We start from the raw sequence: 24,207 nt of genomic DNA on the forward strand, positions 1-24,207 counted from the left end.
ATTCCAGATTTGTGTCAAATGTGAACAAACCAAAGCTAAATGGACAAATTGAACTCAGTGTCCATATTTTATCCACATTTGGGTTGCAACAACTCAGCGTTTTCTTTATTTTGAGTGCAGTTTGCTAAAATATGTTCTATGAAAGTATATTGCAAAAAAATTCCAGTAATAAATGTCCAGTTAAGAGTTCTGAAAACGTTTTGTTCTCTGGAAGTTCAAAATGACTGTTGTTCTTGTTGTTTTTATACATTAATTATTTTATTATATTTATTTGAAACCATTAATGTTTTGTAATGGAAATGTTCTCCATTAAGGGTTAACCACACAGTGGTTAGCAATGTCACTTCACAGCAAGAAAGTTGTTGGCTTGAGTCCCAGCTGGGTCAGTTGGCATTTCTCCGTGTTGGCGTGGGTTTTCTCTAGTTTGCCCCACAATCCAAAGACATGCGCTATAGGTGAATTGAATTAACTAATTTGGCTGTAGTGTATGTGTGTATAAGTGTGTATGGATGTTTCCCATTACTGGATTGCAGCTAGAAGGGCATCTGCTGTGTAAAACATATGCTGGATAAGTTGGCCTTTCATTCTGCTGTGGCGACCCCTGAGTCGAAGGAAAATGAATGAATAAATGTAATGTAAAAACAGAAATCAGCTGATGGCTTTTAATTTCCATGCTGTTGTTTTTTATATATATATATAACTAGTATTTATTATTAGATTTTTTTTAAATCACCAAGTGACCCTCCTCCACATTGTCCCGTATCCCCCCCCCTACCCCCCCCCAAAAAAAAAAATTATAATTACGTAAATTATAATTTAACATCCCTTTTCTACATCGATGGTGTTTGTGTGCATGAAATTGTATTATTGCCCTCCTTGTTAAATTTGATCCATTTCTAATCCATGTCCGGAAACACACCCCTGCTGCATCTTTGAATGAATCTTCGTTATGAACGATTTGTGTGAACCACCGATATCCCTGAGTCTCAATGTGCATATCCACCTTTCTGATCTAAATGGTATTTTTCATTTGTATTATTCAATATTTTAGGGTGGAAAGTATACACATTGAGGCACAGACACCGTTATGTTTTCAGGCAACTGAGTTACTTCAAAGACTAGCCGTTACTTCACTTAGCTTTCTGGCACTGCAGCATCTTGTTGTCATATTACATTTAAATTGTTTGCTGATTTTATTCAACAAAGCTAGCAATAAGCCTAGAATTTAGTGCGAGTTGGTGCGACTTTACCTTATGGTCAGTGTAGTAAGAGACAATACTATCATCAATAACGTGACATAAAGTTTGTAACATACAAAACCTAAACTACTAAATCTTACCTATGAAATATACCTTTAAGCTTTGTTTTCTTTGTTTGCTCGTTACTACACCCATTTGTAACACAAAAGTCTGGCATCCTCAGATTGCCTTTAGTCTTGACTAGTGTGGTTGAATGACTTTTGTCCAGAGAGCACTGCACAAATATGGCAGCAGTATTGACGCATGTTCAGCCTCCGTATGCCATTTCTAGTGTATATATCTATGGATGATATGCACACATGCCTAGTGTTTCTTAACAAAATAACATTGCAAACTTCTAGCCTTTTAGTAGTTTTTGTCAGATGTTTTATGTAATGTTGCCATCGGTATGAAAATATTTAAAAGATTTCCATTTATCCGTACAACGTTTCCATAAAAACATACCCTTACCTTTCTAGGTTTGACATAATGACTGCAGAACACAATGATTCTGTAATGTTTGCTCAACTTCCACAAAACCTTCCCAGAGCGTAACCAAAAGTCACATCCAATATAAGCTCAATATAAGCAGTAGAGTCTTTACATGTGTGCTCCTGTCTTGCAGTGTGATGCCTAATGTTGATCATTTTAAGTCTAGAACGGGTTAGAATTGGAATAAGCCCCGACCTATCATTATTTGATGAGGCCCGGGATAGGTCTTGTGGTATTGGGGTGCGTTTGTCCTCAGCTCTCCAAAATCAGCTTGTCTGAAGAGTGCATTTCCATGTAGATCCTGCCTGCGGTTTCCCTCAGCTCTCCATGCACCGGCCTTCCAGACCCAAGCCGACCGCCCTTGTGTCGTTTCCAGGCTCCTTCAGAAATACACGTTGACTGAACGCTAGCGTCAGGCATTTCAATACATATTTTAACAGAGTCTGAATGCTGAGTCGGTATCAAAGAGCATCTTCCTTGACAAAGTGCACTGCGGCTGAATTCTGACCTTTCGTGTTTTATGAGACTGAAGGGGACGTTAATCAGCTCCAATAAGATTAATTACTGGCGATTATAGATTGAACGAGTAGTAAAGCACCACTTGTGTTAAATACTATAAAGAACATGCGTGTGTCATTTGATTACAAGAAGCAAAATGCGCGGATTGAAGGGGGAGGAATCGGTAAGTGGAAGGAGGGGGCCGAGCTTTCAAAGAAATCATGCAGAGGGACTGCCTGTCGTGGTGGAATTGAATGTTTTTGCCGTTTAGCGACTGTTTAGCATTTAATTTCGCATGTGACACTTAATGAGCCCAGCCCTGGCTCTGATCTCTCGGTGTTAGCTGAATTGAGAATTAATTGCGTTCGTCCACTCTCTCTCTCTCTCTTAGCTTCCTGTATGGGGGTCTCGCACACTGCACACATCCTTTTTAACTTTCTTGTTTAAGTCTTGATGCTGACCTCTTGTGGAGTACTGCTTGTCATGAAAGTGAAGACTGACGCTTACTGTCTATCTCAGTGTGTTAGCATACATGCTGTTTTTCCACCTGTGGAGTGGTTTATGAGTTCACCTCGATATGGATCCAGAAAAAAAAGCTTGGAGATATTCACTTGACGATTTAATCGGGAGACAGTAAATGTCATTGGATTTGCTGGGTGAAACAGCTGGAGGCTGTTTGAAATATTGTCCATTATTAAAGTCATCATGTAAACATCTCATCTTTAATCATGATGTGAATGGATTTAAAGCTTTGCCCAATATGACATCTGCTACCAGCATAAATTGGCATTAACACCAGTTAAATCTCGCCCAGCTGTTTATTTGTTTGTTTGTTCTTTTTTCATGCATTTTATTTCTTGTTACATCAGTCATGAGCTCTAAGGTCATTCTTGACACTCAATTAACCTCTATGTTTGCATTCCATCGCGTACATCAATTATCCACTAGTTTTGTCTTGGCCAGTTTGGTTCTTATTCATTTTGTCCCTGCGTCAGAGGCTTGTGCCTCTCTCTTTTCTTTATCCTTTTCTTTCTGAGAAATGCTCGGTTCTGTCTCTATTATGGAAATGCAAAGGGTTTACACTCATCAAGAGCTCATTACTCTCTCAGAAATCATAGGAATGATTAACTATTTCAGAGCAGGTTAGAGCCAGTATCACTGAATAAAATAATATAAATGTTTTATTTAAAAATAATTATAACTTTAGAGAAATATTACAGCCATTCATTTCATTATAATAAAAGAGAAGAAGCACTTGGATGGGCTCCAAATTTAACAAATACATAAGCACCATACATATGATGAAGGTATTTTTGTCAATACTATGTCAATAAACTCTTCTAAAGCTGTGTTTAGGAAATTTATCACTCGATCTATATTTTAGCACACTGTAAAACATAACTGTCAACTTTATCAAATGAAATGAGTGTAGTTAACTTAAAATTGACAGAAAGTTAATTCTACTCAAATGAACTCAGTGTTGAAGGTATGTGTTAATTAAATACCTAATTTCTTCAACTTAAATGAAGTGAATTCACAGTACTCATATAGATTATTTCTTTTGAGTCAGATCTATTTGATAAATCAACTGATTCAGTTTAATAGAATGATCAAGTGGTTCTACAACTCCAATTTACAAATTATTGTTACAATTTACAGATCAGTAAAGACTTTATTGAAACATCTGTGTGAATCAGAATTACTCCAAATTTAGTTCACTATCCCTGTGCTAGTTTTAGGGTGTTTTGCTATTGTTCGAGGCTTGACAGCACCCTTTTCAAACAACCATATACATCAATGCTTATCCAAACTTAAAAATCAAAGGTCTGGATGCTTAAAAGGTATTAGGATGAATAAATAAACATTTGCAAGATACTATATTCATATTGCTTATGCTGGGGTTTCTAGAGCAGATTTAAACATGCTATTAGGAACAGAGGTTTGGGGTGGAAGAGGTCTACAGTAGATAATGCTTTAGTGTTGTTGTTTTTTTCAATTATTTGATGCAATTTAACCCAAGGATGATATTTAATGGCCATTAATGATTAATACCTTGAAACTTACTTAAGTGACCTTCCACACAGTATGTGTGACTAACAGCTCTTAGGAAGAGCTTTAAAGGAAATGAAAGAATTTGGAAATAAGAGAACGAGCAATAGAGAGAGGCTGTGCTGCAGTGCAAGGAGAGGCAAGCCTTTGGCTCTTACTCATGACTGAGCAATAAAGATGCCTAAAGCTTCAGTTTCAGGTGTGGATAAAACACACACACACACATTGCATGAGATTGCTTTTACCCAATTCAAAGAGAGATTTTTGCATGGAAAAAAACTCTTGATGCACTCACAATACATCTCTTTGGCAAAATCCATTGTCATATGGCCATTACTGCTATTAACAAATTATGCTCTGAACCTTGGGCACATGGATCAAGGTAAACTGCACAGTGCCATTAAGCAGCTTGTCCCAATGACAATACTGTTAAACACTGGTTTATGGGCCACTGTTGCAGAAAATCTCACTTCAGACAGGATGAGCTTATGTTTCTGTAAGTAGGCAGCCACAATTTACATTTGCAATAGCCCGGCCAGGCATGTTCAGGCCAGAAAAGCATTATTAAACAAAATAAGATTATCATAGCCACTTCTGATGAGAGGTTTGGATTAATAGCTTTGATTAATAGAATAGCCTTGACAAAGGAGGATTTATTCAATATCATTTTACCTCATTTTTGCTAAAACACTACATGCGTGTAGCCATATGCTACACGGATCAGTGTGAGGATTAATTTGGATGAAACTGCTGTTTTATCTCCATGCTCAGTTCAAGTCTAATTTGTAGTTTTTGAGAAATAAACCACATTGTTGTCTTGTCTTGTTAACTATATTTTCTGGTTTAATGTGTGCTTCAGACTATAGAGAGTTTGCTGGTAAAGCAAGCAGGGCAGATATAATTATATGCAATAAATATTTTAAATATGAACTGATGAATATGGTTGGAGACTGTAGACAGCTGTCCAATATAAATGATTAATTTAGTGCCCAGGTAATGTCTTCATATTCAGCATAGCAAGTCACATTCAAACATTCAGATGGCTCAACATCTGCTCTGTGGGGGAGAGTATTAACACACTGCAGTCTTTAATTAAAAATGCACGAGGTAACCAAAATATGGAATGAAGAAATGTCGATTTCAATACTGTATAAACCACTTTTCATTCTCTTTCACACACTTGCATGTGCAAACACGGATTTCAGTTTTTAATTTTCATATAGCATCTCATAAATGACGATTACGTTCAATAAAATCCGACGCAAAGGGTTACACTTTAACTAAGAGGTGACTCGGTCTATTATTAAAAATAAAAAAATCTTGCGTTTGAAATGAATTTATTAAATAGCCGTATTAAATGTCTGGAGGTCATTGATTTATTTTTGGTTTAAACGTGGATCTTTTGTTTAACTACTGGTGCTGGTCAACGCGAACGATTGAATGATTTCTCCCAGAGTCAGAGCTGTAAACTTGGTAAATGTGAAAGGCAACTTGTTGAATGGTATACTGTCTGGACACCTTACCAGAGTGATCTGAATGAAACAATTAAGCTCCAAACGAAACTAATTTTTATGAAGAACAACTTCACATGGCAAATGTCGTGTTTATTTAGTAATTCTCTTGCTTGATTTGTAAGTGCTGTTGAGCCAACTCACCCCTATAAGCTGCTCTAAGCTTTACAGTGGATTATTAAGACTTCTCCGGCGACGAGAATCCAAAAGTAATCGCAGATTAATGTGTATCCTGTTATCTGCAACTTTAATAAATGGTTTTGATTGTAGACCTAATGAGTTCGTCTACCCCTAGGTGCATTGGATGGGGGACTGTCAACTTGACCGTATCATGTCAAGGTCATTTCAGATTTCGTGTATAGTCATAATGCTTTAAATATATATTTACATTATCCTGATAAATATACATTTATATTATCCTGATATAAATGTACTAAATAAACTGTTGATGCTTCAGTATTTTCAGATTATAAATTTATTTAAAGCATTCTCAGTATTGCTAATATGACTATAAAATAAATCCCTAGATTTTTCGGTTTATTTCCAAACGCACTCCTTTAAGTGCTTTGGTTGATTTTTGTGCTCAGTTCGTGTGTAAATAAAGGTTCATATTTGCAGTGAACACGATATTCAGCCAATTAACTAATCCTGATGAACAAAGACGTCTCGTTACTTGTCTACGGGGCGCGAGATTAGTGCTTTTGTTTGCAGTTATTATTATGCCAACACCTGTAGAAAAGATAATGTTTAAATCTTGCCTTGGAGCAATGCCGTTTTTAAAATCGCTGAAAATGCATATATTAAAGCGACCTTTTTTTCTATTCTTTTTTGTATGAAACAAATACCCATTTAATCACTAATGATAAATCATTAGACATCAACGCCTTTCAACTGTACACATTAATCTTTAATGTAAGACAGTAGTGGTGTGCCCACTGGAGAGAAGGCCATTAAGCGCTAAGCCCCAGGATAAACAGACAATTAGGCCAAGTGAATTAACTTGTTTGTGGCATTAATTACACGCTTTGTGCAAACAAAAAGCCTTGTGAAAGAATGTTATTTGACTCAGGCCTAACAAGCCGATCTTGTTTCCTACTGACATTTTAACTCGCCTTTTAAACTGATAAAGAGGTTAAAAAAACTAATAATAATTTTGCCGAATACGCATTATGTTGCAGACTAAAACGCGTATCTAAACGTTTATGTAACAGATTGTACAAAGATATTAGATGTTTCATATAACAATATTGATATATATAATTTGTTATATTTGTCAATATAAGTTTGTTTAGGCCCACTATACATTTAAACTATGCGTTTTATTGGTAAATTGTTTTTTATTAAGAATTATTATGTTATGTAAATTATAATTTTCTTATTATAATATTTTTAAATCGCGTGCATGTGCAAATTAAATTGCATGTGCACAAACAACTGCCTTTTTCACCTATTTAAATAAACCATTACCTTACTCCATACGCTATATATTTGGTTAACAGTTAAACGATGTGTTATTTATTTGTTGGCTAGCGCTCAAACTTTCACACCCACTCGAGGAAGCAAATTCGCAGAAATACAGCAATATTCCACCTATTAATCCTCCTACCGTCGAGCGAACTGGCGCACCATTCGCCTGCTTGAAAACATCCCGCAGTGAGTGGCCAGTTCTGATTGGAGCGACGATAAAACCCTGCGCGCAAAGCAAATGTGTGGAAGGGCAGCGCGCACTGGCTAATGACGGGCAAGCTTGACAGTGATTGGCAGGGCTGCCATGACAACCACAGCACGACACCAGGAAGACCAATAGAAAAGCGAAACAAAATGTTTCACCGTTGCACTCTAAGTTGATTAAGGGTAGATATTCGCGCTCGGTGGCACTGCGGCGATAGCAGCGCAAACACGGCGTCGGGTTTTCCGTCTTTCCCCGTCGTTTTGTCTCTGTCCGGCGACTCCATGGTTTTCAGGTCTCCTTTAGAGCTTTATCCCTCACATCTTTTCCTGCCCAATTTCGCGGATCGCCCTCTGCTTCTGGCGGGCAGCATTCCCAGAGCGAGGTCCCCGGAGGACTTACCGATGTTTCAGCTGCCCACCCTAAACTTCTCGGCGGAACAGGTGGCCAGCGTGTGCGAGACGCTGGAGGAAACCGGGGACATCGAGAGGCTCGGACGTTTCCTTTGGTCGTTGCCCGTGGCACCCGGAGCCTGCGATGCCATCAACAAGCACGAGTCCATCCAGCGAGCCCGAGCGGTGGTCGCGTATCACACGGGAAGCTTCCGTGAATTATACCACATCCTGGAAACCCACAAGTTCACCAAAGACTCTCATGGAAAGCTGCAAGCGATGTGGCTGGAAGCGCACTACCAAGAAGCAGAGAAGCTGCGCGGCCGTCCCCTAGGACCCGTTGATAAATACCGGGTCCGCAAGAAGTTTCCTTTGCCACGGACCATCTGGGATGGCGAACAGAAGACGCACTGTTTCAAGGAACGAACTCGCGGTTTGTTGAGGGAGTGGTACCTACAGGACCCTTACCCCAATCCGAGCAAGAAAAGGGAACTGGCACAAGCCACTGGACTGACTCCCACTCAAGTGGGCAATTGGTTTAAAAATCGAAGACAGAGGGACAGGGCGGCAGCTGCCAAAAACAGGTCAGTTTAATTCATGACTTGAATTTAAATCAGGTAGGGAATAGAATAAATACTTTTATAGATATCAATGCAATGTTTAGATGCAAAGCGGCATTATTCTGCATGACTGTTGTGAAAAAATCATTGAGTACTGTTATTTATTTATTTCATTTAACAAAAGCAACAGTTTGTTTGTTTGGAAGAGCAATCATTTCTGAAACTGTAAAGCCTTGAACACGTTTTTACAGGCGTTTTTAATATAAAATTAAAAACAAATATGAAAAACAGATATTAATGCAGCAACAAAAAAAAAATATTCGGCAATGGTACTTGGAGCAATAGTTTTTGTTATGTTTTTTTAGAAATATATTTTTAATCTTCACATGTACATGGAGATGTCAAATATTAATATAATTTTAAACATTTTTAATATAACTACAATATAAGCATTCGGGTAGACTACTGTGTATATATATATATATATATATATATATATATATATATATATATATATATATATATATATATATTAATATATATATATATATATATATATATATATATATATATATATATATATATATATATATATATATATATGTATATATCTATGTATATTTTTTATAATAACGACAATACTACATTAAAAGTAATGTTAATATATATATATGAAATTAAACGTTTTAAAGTGTGTCAATGTTTTGTTCTCAAATAACAAAAAAAAAATTATATATTTTGATGTAGAGAAATTATAAGTTTATAAAATATATGGGCCTACGCTTGTATATAAATATGAATAATTTTACCATTGGCTTAAGCTAGTACCCTAACTGCAATTTTACTCCTCTAATTTAACAGATGTTTCAGGTTTATTATTAGTCACTTCAACCCGTCGAGCTCAAAGAAGATGCTACTACTTCAGTTTATCAAGTCTGTATAAATGATTACCACATTGCATAATTAACCCTTGTTATTAATTCTTGCTTTTAGGCTTCAGCATCACGGACTGGGCCAAAGCAGTCTGCGCTCCATGTCAGAATCGGGCTGCACACCGCACAGCTCGGCAGAATCCCCGTGCGCGGCCGCCAGTCCCACGACCAGCGTCTCCAGTATGAATGAACGAGGCGACGGTGGGACAATTCTCTCAGTTACAGACAGTGACTCTGATTTCGATGTATGATGCACCGTCGGACAAATATAAAACATTTTTTTGCCCAGAGAAAAATGAACTTGTGAAAATGTGGGCAACATGGGGGCCGGCCATTTTGCCAGCTTGTGTTCAACAAAAGGAGAAAAGCATGCTGTTTTTCCAGCGCTTCAACGGACTGACGCCCTAACCTTTTTATTTCCAAGGCCTATACACGACCATTTTGCATGTTCATTTGTGAATATTTTGCAATTTTAAAAGGCATTTATGAAGTGGAGTCCGAAAAGGTAGAACTCGATGCTCGATGAAATGAGTGAACCGGAGAGGCAATTTTATTATTTTGTGTTTATCAGACAATCGTTGAAGTCCAAAAGCACCTTTATTCCCCCTCGTCTTTTACTCGACTGGAGATGTTCATACTAATTTTATCTCAAGATTTATATTGAATTGTCCATGTCTGATTCAAAGTTTTCCTTAGGTCTAGGCTTGTCTAGATATGCTTGTATATGGTATCGCAATTACGCCACTCTCTTTCCTGCAAATTTCTTTATGTTGTGTCCATAAAGCGTGAGTAACTGTCTGTTAAGTGCTTGGAGATTTTAAGTGTCTATTCATTCTGCTCGTTTTTATACTGTAAATGGGTTAATGGCGCTGAAAACACAGTGTTATGGGTCACTTTTATGCAAATAAATATAATTTAATATAACGACTATCAGAGTATTATTTGTTTTTTTAATGACTTGGCATTGCGGATTTTGTCAGAAAAATATACAAGGGACAAAATTTGTTATTAATTTATTGGTCATTTTTATTTTCATTGAGTGATTTAATCATGTGTCCGTCTACTGAGCAAGAACAGAATTTATGTTAAAGAAAAAGCCGAATTTTCCTTTTAAGTTTTGTTTTTATGCTTTCTTTTGTTTCTTTATATCTTAACAATTCGCCAAATAATTCTTAATATTATTATTATTATTATTATTATTATTATTATTATCATCGACATGTTGCTCATTGACGCAAACGTGTTTTACAATAATACTTGGCTATTTTAATTTCCTGTTTTTTTTTTTTGTTTTGTTTTTTTGCCTTTTGTTCTGGCAGTATTCATGCTTGTTTTTATTTAATTTTATTTAAAATGTTATTTTAATTATTTGTTAAAATAGCCTACTTCTAACAGAACGCATAAAGACGCGCAGAACAATAATGCAACTACAAATGTCTGTAACTTACAGCTGGTTTATTTAGGCTGTTGTTAAAATCAATCAATAACCGAACTAACGGGGAAGAAAGATAATATTTTTGTTAACAAAATGCATGAATCCACCGTTAACAGTACGGAGTCAAAAACATAAATAAATACTAATGATCAAATATTTGCACCTTAAATCAACTATTTTTTACAGTCCAGAAATAAACGCAAAACAAAACACAAGTAACAAAACTTTGGGTGTTGGTATTTTAAACAACCTAAAGATAAATAAGGAACTATTCAGTAATGTTTTATTTACATTTGAGCCTATTCACAGCGTGCTTAATTTGATATTAAATAATAATCTTAAAAAAATAATTAAACCGAAGACTGGAAAGGCATCACTTGCACCATAATCTCAAGATTTAAACGCCATTTATCTGCATAATAATCCCATCATTCAACCAGTCTTCTCTTTTTCTACCACATAGCTAAATAACAAGCGGATGGTTTGTTTGTATGTGTTTAATAGCATTCCATATAAGAGAACGAGTGTGTCGTTTACTGTGAGAGGATTCCTGTTCCCTCTTCTCCCCTTTGATTTAAGCGCTTAACTGAGCACAACTTTTTATTCGTGTTTATTCACGCGGCAGTTCCCCTTGACCTGAATTCATTGTGCTGCATGCAGCGACGCTATAAAATAATCTAAACGCAACGCACCTTTTAAGAACACCACAAGTGCAGTTTAGTGTAATTTCAAGGTTGCACTTTTTAAGTAAAAGTAACATGTTAATAATAGTGATGTAAAGTGAAAGAAACTATGCGTAATAGTTATATCTTCAGGTTACCCGATTTAAGTGTTTGCCTTATTTCGCTTTATGCTTATAAATCGATCAATTTAAAACAAAATGTTGGCAATTCGATTACGCACAGCATCCGTGTAAACGTGTTTCCAAACATCCTTTCAGTATAACCACCCAAATCTTAAGCTCCCCCAAAAAAGCTGCGTTCGCCGGAGGAAACAACAACAATACTCCGTTCGAGCGACTTCCGTTTAGATCAATATCGAACGATAAGACAAGTATCGGACAAAACACAAAAGTGGTCTGTGTCATTATCACTTATTAGAGATTTGCATAGACGCTAATACAATTCATTATCTTAAAATAGGCCTGCTTAAGATGTTCATTCATTCATTCATTCATTTTCTTGTCGGCTTAGTCCCTTTATTAGTCAAGGGTCGCCACAGCGGAATGAACTGCCAACTTATCAAGCAAGCTTTTACGCAGCGGATGCCCTTCCAGCATGCCCAGGATGCCCTTGGGAAACTGCTTTAGGTGTTTTCTTTAAAATTAGATGACCCTTGGCTAAATGTGATGAAACACCAAAAAAAAAAAAAAAAAAAAAAAAAAAAAAAAAAAAAAAAAAAAAAAAACACGAGGAACCTCAACAAATTACGACTGAAAAGCAAAATATAAAACCAAATTTTATAATTCGCAAACCGTGATTGTGTGTAAGCCGTTTGACCTAATTATAGGCTTCTTTAAAACTGAACCGTGGACTCAAAGCAAAGCAAGTAAACGAATAACAAATTGATAATAAAAAAGATAGGCTATATTTGGCTGATTAATTATTTATTCATTTATTATTATTATTATTATTATTATTATTATTTTGACAAAATTGCATTTAATCACTTTTGTTTTGTGTATTAATACCCTCTGGTTTAGAAGCTTGCCCAGTTTTCAATTCAAGCCAAACACGTGCTGCAGCTGTGGCGCTTAGGGCTGATATTCAGACAATTAAAACTGTTACATAGAGCATGTATTCGATTATGAAGTTGTTACTATAAAACAAAGTATTGTTTTTATTTATTGTTTTATTTTATTTTTATTTTTTTACATTTCTAGCCTTTTTAAAATATATCTTTCAAAAACAATAGAGACAGATAATATATGGCATGAATTTTTCTTACAGGACGCTTTTACTTCCTATTCATGTCCTCATGTCGCCATCATGTGGTGAATATTAGAGAAGACAAGCTTTAATAAAAAACAAGCAGTGCTTGGTAGTTGATTAAATGTAATCTGGATTACGTAATCTGATTGTAGGATGTAATACTTTTACATACAATAATTTTACATACAATACTCGTTATCAGATTACCTTTACGTTTTATTGGTTGCATTACAATTTACATTGATAGTAAAATACTTATAATTACTTGATTATCTTTTTTCTTTATTTTATTTTGCTAAAATATTTTACTGTTCCACTTTGTTTACCTTTGAAAATCCACATAGATTGAACATGTAAATTAATGTAAATTAATTTTTGATTCATTCTGCTTATTTTTTGGAACACAACCCCATCTTAGTCGGTTGCAACATGTGTAAACTTGTAAAGTTTGTTCATGTAACTTTATGTAATGCATGGATTTTTTTCCCCAGACAATTTTCACAGTATTTACCATGATATCCTGTTTAAAAAATAAAGCCTGATCACAATTATTTCAAACTTAGGTATAGTGCTTCATTGTAAGATATAGTTTTGTATTATTATTATTGTGTAAAAAATTTTATTTAATGATAATGTGATAATGATGTGATTATCCCATAAGAAAGATCAATCAAAATAAATATAATGAGAGGAAATTTGTGAAACTTTTAAATCAATAAAGCCTTGAAAAAAATAAAATGCATAATTTGTATTAATAGAGCCATAAAGAAAAAAAAATTGAATTTTAATGCGTTTCAATTTATTTTTAAAAATTAATAAACATTTAAATCTCTTTTTATCTGATTTCCACTTTGCCATCCTAATTGTTAATTTAATCATTTAACAAAGGTAATATTCTGGGCCTGGTGCTTTCGAAAATGCAAGTGTGGCCAGCAGAGGGTGCTTACTCTACACTTTCATATTAAACTTCCCGTAAAGCCCACTTTTAAGTCATCATAATTTATTTTGTTAAATAAGCAGTTACTGTCATCATGGCAAAGATAAAATAAATCAGTTATTAGAAATGAGTTATTAAAAATATTATGAAATGTGTTAACACGGCGGCGGCGGCACAGCATTTCAAGGTATAGGTGGGAATTCTGTTGGAGAGTTTACGTCTTTTAGTATAGATTGACTAATTGGAATTCTAGGTTTAATATTTATTGGAGAAGGTGTCAATCTGAATTTGCAATCTGTTTGTAAATATGCTAATATTTTTTTAAATGCGCACACCGGCAGGCCTGTCAAAAACGCAAATCGTTTGTCTCATAGCATGCCATCAGGTCAATAACACATTTCAATTAAAACAGATATTTGAACGAGATGTTCGATTAGGCAGTTCAGTACGGTTTGTTTAACACTTATGTTATGCTACTTAAGTCTTACCTTCCTCTCACAATGTTGGAATTGGCGCCCTTTGATTGTAGTTTCCGCCTTCTTTATTTCGAATGACCTATTTGCCATTTTGGTTCTAGCAGGGGCGACGCGGTGGCGCATTATAATGAAAAAAGTGTTGCATGCAGAACTGTTGCAAACTATTTGTTTGTGTTGAATTTAAACAAACAAATTAAGTTTTTTAATGTTCAACTTAATTTGTTTGTTTAAATTCAGCCCAAATAAATTGTTTACCACCTCTTAACATAAAGTAATTGAGTAAATCCAAGGAATCATATTTGAATATTTTTTTCAGTTTTTCAGGTAGTGCTGTCGCCTCACAGCAAGAAGGTCGCTGGTTCGAGTGTCAGCTGGTATTTCTGCGTTCGTGTGGGTTTCCTCCGGGTGCTCCGGTTTCCCCAAAAACAGGTGATGCAGCTAAAATTGTCCGTAGTGTATGTGTGTATGGGTAGCAAATTTCATGTGGCTCAAATAAGGCCCACACCAGACACTTAAATCCGGCCCACATACCGCATGATGACAATAGATTAATCACCTCTGGTCCCTAGATATGGATCACAATTAAGCCATAGCCACAGAATTCAACCAAATGAACCAGAACTGAGCCTATTCTGGGCCACATTATGCTTTTATTCTGGCCCAGATCTGGCCTACACCTTACACTTGTTGGGTGTGGCAAAGTACAAAAATACCAGCATGCATTGCAGAATGAATACATTCTATAGCTTATTGATGCTCCAGTTTTCGTTATTTGCTGTTGAATCTGCTGTTTATGTTGACGTTGTTGATTTCGTCATTTTTAGTCTCCTATTTGTGATGTTTGTGAGTTTTGCTCATTTTGTTAATTGTCACCGTTGTTGAGGTTCACACGCTGATTAAATTCAGTGGCATGTGCAAGTATGTGATCACGTCACTATGACGTTTAATAATGGATTAATATTGGTTAAATTCAGAAAATATATGATTTCATCACAGGTTGTGCCTCACTTAATTTTATTTATTTATTTATTTATTTATTTTTACTTGGCTTGTTTGCTGTAATAAATATTTTTTTCAAGCAATGCTCTTTAAAGTTACAGCAGGCCCAAAGAAAAATTATTTTAAGAGGTTCGGGGCTATGACCCCATCTAAAGCAAACACTTTTTCTCCATGATGGTGACTTTAGTCTATTTGGTTTACGTATGTTTTAAGATAACTGGGCCACATTTGCTATATCTTCTCTGGGCCGCTTTAGGCTCACAGCCACATTAGCCAGAGCTAACGGTGCCAAGTATTTGCCAAAAGTGGCCTACGTTTGTTTTAGGATAACTGAGCCACATTTGCCATATCATATCTGGGCCACATTAGGCTCAAATCCACATTAGACAGAGCTTTCTGTGCCAAATATTTGCCAAAAGTGTCCCACACATGTTTTAAAATAACTGGGCCACATTTGCCATATCTTCTCTGGGCCACATTAGGCTTACAACCGCAATAGCCAGAGCTTTCTGTGCCAAATATTTGCCAAAAGTGGCCCACATTTGTCTTAAGATAAGTGGGCCACATTTGCACTTACACGTGTGAGCCACTTGAGGTTTAGACCCAGATTACCCTTAAATGACTATGTCACATTTTTGACAACTGTGGCCCACATTTGTCCTCCATTATTTGGGCCAAATTTATCATTTGCCACATGGGCCACATTAGGATCACATTCAGATGATATTTTGCTATAAGTGCCAAATCTTTGCCTTAAATGGCCCATATATGAATTTGAATCTTTGGCCCCACTTTGCCATTGCACAGGTGGGCTACTTTAGGCTCACATTCATTTTGTCTGGGCCGAAGGAATACCACCAGTGCCGCATAACTGCCTAAAGTGGCCCATATAAGTATGCTATCTGGGGTGTTTGATGGGCATCCGCTGCGTAAAAACATATGCTGGATAAGTTGGTGGCTCATTCCGCTGTGGCAACCCAAAATTGATAAAGGGACTAAGTTGAAAAGAGAATGAATGAATGATTCTTGCACTTTTATATTGCTTTGAAATATTTTTGTCATTCAAAGAACAGAGCGCTGCTGTGTAATGAAATGCAACATTAACACATTTTTATTCATTCGTTTGAATTTGAATGCTTTTCAAATTACTTGAAAATGAGGAAACTTAAGGTATGTTTAATAAAGACATATCACCAATAGGTGGCAGTATAGGTTCATAAATTTGACCAAAACATAAGCCAAAAACAATGTAACAAAACATTTAAAAGTAAAAATAAATAAAAACAGAATAAAATGAAAATCTAAATTCTGTTTATGTTATGCTCAATTCTATTTTAAAGTGCTGGCTTTTTATCTACAATCACAGCTGTTCTAAGATTACAATTTGCAGTGAGACGTTAATTGCGGCATTGCTAATTCGTCCATGCTGAATTTAATTACTGAAGAAAAATGTATAAGGATCTCATATGGTTGTGTAGTATGACAAACTATTGTGACAAGTTGGACGAAAAATTATGAAAATATTTTAAATACATAAAAAACGTATTTTAAATAGAACATAAACAGTCATTACTTTATCAAGAATATTTGCAAACAAGAAAGAAAAGTGGTTTAGCCTAGCTACCCAAACATGCAATCGTCGCGTAAAATTAAAAAATCCAAATAACCCTAGCATTTTTCTCTACGACATTAATTACTTAATTTTTAAAATAAGTTTTTAGCATATTATGATTGTGATTATACAAATACAATGATGAAAAAGATCCACCTATAGCATTTGAACATATTCAAATACAACGAGACAACTCATTTTGACTTTATTAAATATATATTTATTAGTTAATTCTATAGCTAGACATATCAAAAACTATCGCATGATTAGGCTAAAATGTTACAGTAATAGTTGATGGTAACATCACGTAGGACCGTCATCTGGGACTGTAGTTTTGGAAAATTGTTTGGCTAATGTCCTCTAAGCTTGAATAATAAAAAATTTGGTATATGCTGACGAAGATAGTAATCGGGTTGGAAAGTCAAATGTTTCTTTCATTCCTTATGATCCAAGTTCCACCAGGCTGGCCGTCATGGGGTTGAGAAGGCCGTCGTGCATAGAGAAGTGGTGGTGGCTCTGAGTGTCGCTGATGGAGGCGCTGGGCCCGGGCGGAGGAGCGAAGCTGTGCAGGGGTGGCAGACCTGAACTGGAGGGCATGAGGATCGCTGGACTCATGTTAGTATGATCCGGGGTTCCCGCGGGGGATTTGTCATCATCTGAACTTTCACATAGAGATTTGTTTTCGTTCACGTGAGAGGTCAGGGGGTTGTGACCGTTTGGATTTGCACCCTCGTTTTCCCTGTTGGAGCACATCATTCAAATTCATAAGCATGCGTGCAAAAACAACAAACACAGCTTAAAATTGCAAGTGCAAACAGCTGGGTCATGCATAACTAAATATACCAAATAAAAGACAACTAAATATACCTAATAAAATATATGGTAACTTTTGTTTTTTACCTTTAGGGTGATATCAAAAGTTTGAGCAAATGCTTTTAAACTCTAACAGTCCAATAAGAATTAGCCACTAAACTGCCAAAACTTAAAATACTTACGTTTCCTTGTAAGATCAGGCTGAACAGTCATATGCCTATTAAAGATCTCCGACTGACGGAAATCCTTTCTTTAGCTCCGTTTATACCGATGATTTGCTAAATTTATGTAGTTTTTACAAAGAAAGCTCATAGCTACATTTTTCACGTCGGCTATACAAGATTTCGAAGATATGCAGATGTCATATTAATGTAAATGTTGTTTTTAAATAGTTTTTAAATTTTGTATAATCACCTGAAACAGTTGCCCTAATAATGTCACCAATTATACTAATTTATAAAATGCCATGTCATATCTAAATATTTTATTTTAAATTGAGTTGTTTTCAAAGAGTTTTTCTAATGTACATTTTTAAACCAATACATTTAATAACCTAAATACCATACTGATGTCATCAAATGCGGTTAAAGCGTAATTATTTTGTTATGTATTAAATTGTTTTGTAATTATTAGGCTATTTACCTAAAATACTTATAGCTTTTATAAATGCATGCATTTTTTATGTATAAACATGATAATTTTGGTGAACAGTAAAAAGCGAAAAGCCTCAATAAGTTCTCCTACCTTTCTTTGGCTTCAGCGGCACGATCCCTCTGCCTTCTGTTCTTGAACCAGTTGCTGACCTGAGTCGTGGTGAGACCCGTGGCCTCGGCCAGTTCTCTCTTCTCTCTCGGGGAAGGGTATGGGTTGTGGGTGTACCACTCTTTAAGCACACACCGGCTCTTCTCCTTAAAACAGTAGCTGGTCTCCTCTCCATCCCAAATGCTGCGAGGCAGTGGGAATTTTCTGCGCACGCGGTATTTTCCCACTGCGCCCAAAGGACGACCGCGCAATTTCTCCGCTTCAATATAGTGAGCTTTCAGCCACAGCTGTTGAAGTTTAGGGTGGTTGTGCGGAGAAAACTGGTGGCTCTCTAATACTTTGTAGAGCTCCCTGAAGTTGCCTCGGTGGAAAGCTACTACTGCTTTCGCTTTCAATACGCTCTCGTTTTTGTGAAGGTGCTCACAAGCTGGTAAAGACCACAAAAATCGTCCAAGACGTTCGATACTTCCACCTTGCTGAAGGACCTCGCACACGCAGGCAACCTGCTCTTGGGTAAATCCAAAAGTTGGTGGCATAGACATAGCTAAGTGCAACGATGTCCTGTGCGTATCTTATCCACTCTTAACGTTGGTTTGAAGGCGAAATCCACTTGGGAAACTCATGCAATGATTCTTCCGCAACTAAAGAATTTCAGTTTTTGATATGCATTTCCATGAAAAAGTGCGATTCAAATCATCTTAAAGTAAAAAAAGAGAAAAATCAAGCAAAATAAGCAAAACACTTAAACAAGTTTGCGTAAGTGCTCAGTTACATTAGTTGCAATATCATGACGCGCTAATCATTTCATTTTTACGCGCTCTAGTCGTGCGCAATAGATTCTTTCCTCGACTGTCCTTAGCTATCAGCCCGCCCTCTAGATATCATATCTCTTACAGATTCGCCAGTGTGTAAGCACGGCAAGCGCATCCTCCTGGGGAGTCATACGGGCAAGTGTGGAGAGAAGTTGTGTAGCAGAAACTGACCCTGCCTCTTGGAGATAGAGTGGCACTGGATGTCATACCTCAGGGGAAGGAGTGCGCGCAACACACTCCATAAACAGACACTGTTGTATTACAATACCAAAATAATGGAAATGAATAGCTATTTAGTGAAAGCTTACTACTAAGTAAAGTTTTTGACCCTAAATGAGCTTTTTTATCTTTTTGAAAATACATAGTTTAATTTTACGATCCCTTGTTTGAATGGCAATGCACGGCGACACACGAATAACTAAAAAAAGAAGCATCAAAACAAGCAAAGAAAGGCATAAAGTAAATATGGCACACGTAGAGTAAATGTTTAAATGTCATTTCAAAAGAATCACTTTATTTGTGATGGATGGCGGGCACCGGAGGTTTGCTGGATTGATAGTTGTGACGAGAAGTCTCTGGTGTCGTGTATCTGACGAGTTATTTTGGAATGTAACGCGACTCCAGCGTACTTTTTCATCTGGACATTGTAATTCTAGCATTTGGTTCCAGCGGGACAGAGATATTTTTGCAAATTCGTTTTATGAGGTTCTAATATACTGCATGCCACCTTTACCGAGTCAGGAAAATAATTCGATGCTGGTTTGCATATGACAGCAAAACGTAAATAATCCTTTTTCGATTTCATAGGCCTATACAGCACGTTTATTTTACTTAATAATAATAATAATAATAATAATAAATTACTCTTATTTAGTATTATAATAATAGATAAACCTAATCTAAGATGTTATTTTGGTTTAGCAAATAGCTTTCCATTTTACAATATAGGGCCTATATATATATATATATATATATATATATATATATATATATATATATATATATATATATATATATATATATATATATATATATATATATTTATTTATTTATTTATTTAGATTAGAACTTTTATTGTTTCTAAGAGTGTTCTCAAAAATAAAAAATAACAGAAGTGAAAGAGCTAAGTAATATCTTTATTCATCATAAATATCTACGCAGAAATAAGTTGAGCTTGGCCTATGGAAATATACAGAAACAGTGGTCACGTATTTCCCCTAAAAACCTTCACATTTGCATGGCATGTTTCACGTTTGCATTGTGGGATATTGTGTTACGTATATTTTACGTGTCTTTTTGTTAAAAAGCCCACACCCATCTCAATTGCCTGCAGAAAACACATGCTCATTTTCACACACGTGTACACGCAGACGTAGAGGGTTGAGTTTTCAGTAAAAGGACCTGATTGATTATACATGGCTGGGATCATTTTCCAGTGAAGGGGAGGAGGTGTCTGAGCTGCCGTTAGCCAGTCTGAAGCCTTCTGAGGGCAGACGCAGCAGCGGAGATGGCGATGCAGGGTGATCGGCGAGTGCATATGGCCCGCAGCAGGACAGAGAGAGTCAGTTTTTGTCCATTTTGAAAGCCATTCTTTATTCAGGCGAGATATAGCTTCACGCTAGCTTTGCTGTGTCATTCTAAACCCAGTGTTAGAAACGGCGAGCTGAGCTCGGCTGCTGTCTGGGGCTCCAGCCTCTGACCTTGATGATGGAGAAGTGAGAAGAGGATGGAGAGAATGTTTGCACGCTCTTAAAGGACTAGGTTACTCTTTAATGAACAAATTACTGTCAATTACTGCCAGTTTCTCTTGAAGAAATAATGAAACTTGTGTTGCATATTCATGTTGTTCCAGCTTGTAATTCTTAAAAGTAAATAGGGTCAGAAAGACTGGCGGCAATTGAATTTCACTTCTTCTCTTTTTTTTTTTTTGCAGTTTTCATTGTAGCTTACAAATGGTACAAAAACCATATTTGAAAACTCATTGCATCACTGTTATTGACCACATTGTCTGAAATTGAAGGGTCCCTCTTATGGGGCATCAAAATGTATCCTTTTTAATAATGCAGTATGCAGGACGCAGCCAATTGATTGTGCCCAGACAATGACAAAAGGGATTTTATTTTTCCAAAAATGCCAAATTACACTTTTAAATATACACATATTTTATGTTAGTCAGATACCTAAGTGATACAAGAAACAAATATTATGTGGCATATCTTACTAAAATGTGATTATATATATACTTTTTAGATTATCGAACTTTATAAAATGTCAAGTGCAAACATTTCTATTGCTTGTAAACATCATCTCTCTCCATTGCAAGAAAATCTATGTTCTATCTAACATGTTAGGGTGTTAAATATGGCCATTATTTTCAATTATTGTTGGACTATGTAATAAGAGATCATAAAGTGAAACCTTATTTAAAAAGTTATATTCTGCCATCATTTACTCATCCCTGTGTTGTTCCAAACATGTATGACTATTCTTTTGGTAAATTACAGACTGAATATTTATGTTAATAACCAAACTCTGTAACTTAACATTTTCATCAAATCTGAAATTAGCAGCCTATTTAATCAATACAAAAATTCTGAAAGATAATACTTTAGATAAGGGATGACATATGCACTTCACTGTAAAAAAGCATCTGTTTATTAACTGTTTCTTATAATTTGTTATTTGTAGTGTTTCTATTTTTTCAAATGTGAAGTCTTCAAATTATGGGGCCTTTGATTTCTGCTATGAAAACTTTAGATGTTGAAAAGTTTAATTAACTTTTATTGAGAAATTTAATATTTTAAACAATTTATTGTCTGGGCTGGTAAGCTACATTATAAAAAGACTATAAGAAAAGTGATGAGATGCCTACTTCATATGTTTGCAAAAATTTTTATTGTTTCAAGCTAATTAAATGTCAATCAAAAGTCATTTTGTTAAGAGAAGAATTCAATACACTAAAATATGGTTCGAATGTATAATGAAAAAATAAAATAAATAAAGCTATACGCATTTTACACCATATACGACCATCTGGCATCGTAGGGACTGCACATCACCACCTGCACCGAAAGAGGAAGAACGGGCAATCCAAGCATCTCTCTGCGCACACCTGCACCTGTCTAATGTTTCATGTGCCGTGAGTGAGAAAGAGGTCTGTTAATCTGCCCACGCGGCGGGCAGCGTTCGTCTTTCCCGGAGGCCCGTTGCTGACCAGGCAGTGGCCTAAGCCTTTTTCTTTATTCAAATCAAGGCAGTTGTGTTGGGGGCCACCGTCACGGACAGAGACACCCAACACCCGGCAATCACACTGTCCTCCACTCACAGCGCACACTCTAAATGATTAATGAAGCTGGCTCACCTTCCCTCTCAGGAGGGACGCGAAACCCGATAGCGCCGGGAGAGGCTGTGCTCAGCCGGGTGTGTGTGTGTGTAGCCTATGTGTGTGTTTGCATGAGCGAGTGCGCAAGCATAAGATGTGTCGGCAATAAGTTTTCTCATAGTCGTCCAGTCGTTGACGCAGAGAAAATTGACAGCGGCGTAGGGCTGATCGCTTTGACTAGTTAAGAGTAACAAACGTTGATGTTCCACCATCACACTGTGTTTGCGAGTTGCGACGCTGCTGGCTTAACTAGCTTAACTTAACTAAACTGGCTTAACTAGCTTAACTGGCTTAACTTTTAAAGCATTGTAGCTACTGTGTTGGTATAGTACTAGTACTAGCAAATAAAAGTGTAGCTTGCTACATTAGTAGGCTATATTTTGTGAATCAGTAATGGTCTGAAGCAGAAGATTCTCAGAAGATTACACATATGCGTATGTACATAGTAACAGGAAGCAGCCTAACCATCTGGTCTACTCTATCACATGCCACAGTTTAATGGTTTATAAATTACAATTAATTTTAAATATTTTTATAGCCTAATTGCAGTTAAAATTCAAACCATGAAATACTTCTCCTGCAATTTAATAATACGTAAGAACATAAAGTTCAATATAAATTCTTACCAAAATACAATTGTTGAGAAAATTCAAAGTTTTTAATTTACATGCTATACATACATACATATATATATATATATATATATATATATATATATATATATATATATATATATATATATATATATATATATATATATATATATATATATATTCATTCATTCATTTTCTTGTCGACTTAGTCCCTTTATTATCCGGGGTCGCCACAGCAGAATGAACTGCCAACTTATCCAGCAAGTTTTTACGCAGCAGATGCCCTTCCAGCCGCAACCCATCTCTGGGAAACATTCACACACACACTCATACACTACGAACAATTTAGCCTACCCAATTTAACTGTACCGCATGTCTTTGGACTGTGGGGGAAACCAAAACACCCGGAGGAAACTCACACGAAAGCAGGGAGAACATGCAAACTCCACACAGAAACGCCAACTGAGCCGAGGCTCGAACCAGCGACCTTCTTGCTGTGAGGGGAGAGCACTACTTACTGCGCCACTGCTTCGCTATATATATGGTTTGGGTTTACATTTAGTATGGAGGCGTGCAAGAGATCTGCAGAGTGGATGGCAACATCAACAGCATTTGTGCTGCCCATTACATTACAAATCACAGAAGAGGGCAAGCTCTTCAGCAGGATAGTACTCCTTCTCATACTTCAGGATTTCTCCAGGATTGGCCAGCCCAGTCACCAGACATAAACATTATTGAGCATGTCTGGGGTAAGATAGAGGGGGCATTGAAGATGAATCCAAGGAATCTTGATGAACTCTGGGAGTCCTGCAAGAACGCTTTTTTACCATTCCAGATGACTTTATTAATAAGTTATTTGAATCATTGCAGAGACGTGTGGATGCAGTCGTCTAAGCTCACGGGAGTCATGCACAATATTAATTATTTTTCCACCACCCCATGACTTTATATTTCATACTGTACATTATTTCTGTTAAGTGACTTGACTTTTGTCTAAGCAAAGTTAGACACTACTGTCCAAATTAAATGATTAAAAATCAAGGCATGATCATATTTTATTTAGCTAAAATGAGCATAATAAACCTTTGTCTATATTATAAGACACTTCTGATAG

The 24,207-nt window shown here is 36.2% G+C and overlaps 2 protein-coding genes across 2 annotated transcripts; one reads left to right on the forward strand and one right to left on the reverse strand.

The window, feature by feature from the left end:
* The first annotated feature begins 7,606 nt into the window (after positions 1–7,606).
* Positions 7,607–10,269, forward strand: six3b (SIX homeobox 3b). The gene is given in 2 exon segments (NM_131363.1): positions 7,607–8,433; positions 9,403–10,269. Coding segments are annotated over 2 exon segments (882 nt in total). The 5' UTR covers positions 7,607–7,741; the 3' UTR covers positions 9,593–10,269.
* Positions 10,270–17,139: 6,870 nt separating this feature from the next.
* On the reverse strand, positions 17,140–18,923 carry six2b (SIX homeobox 2b). The gene is given in 2 exon segments (NM_001128734.1): positions 17,140–17,470; positions 18,289–18,923. Coding segments are annotated over 2 exon segments (858 nt in total). The 5' UTR covers positions 18,849–18,923; the 3' UTR covers positions 17,140–17,172.
* Between the last annotated feature and the right edge of the window lie 5,284 nt (positions 18,924–24,207).

The sequence above is a fragment of the Danio rerio genome, chromosome 12, assembly GCF_049306965.1.
Source record: "Danio rerio strain Tuebingen ecotype United States chromosome 12, GRCz12tu, whole genome shotgun sequence".
NCBI lineage: Eukaryota > Metazoa > Chordata > Actinopteri > Cypriniformes > Danionidae > Danio > Danio rerio.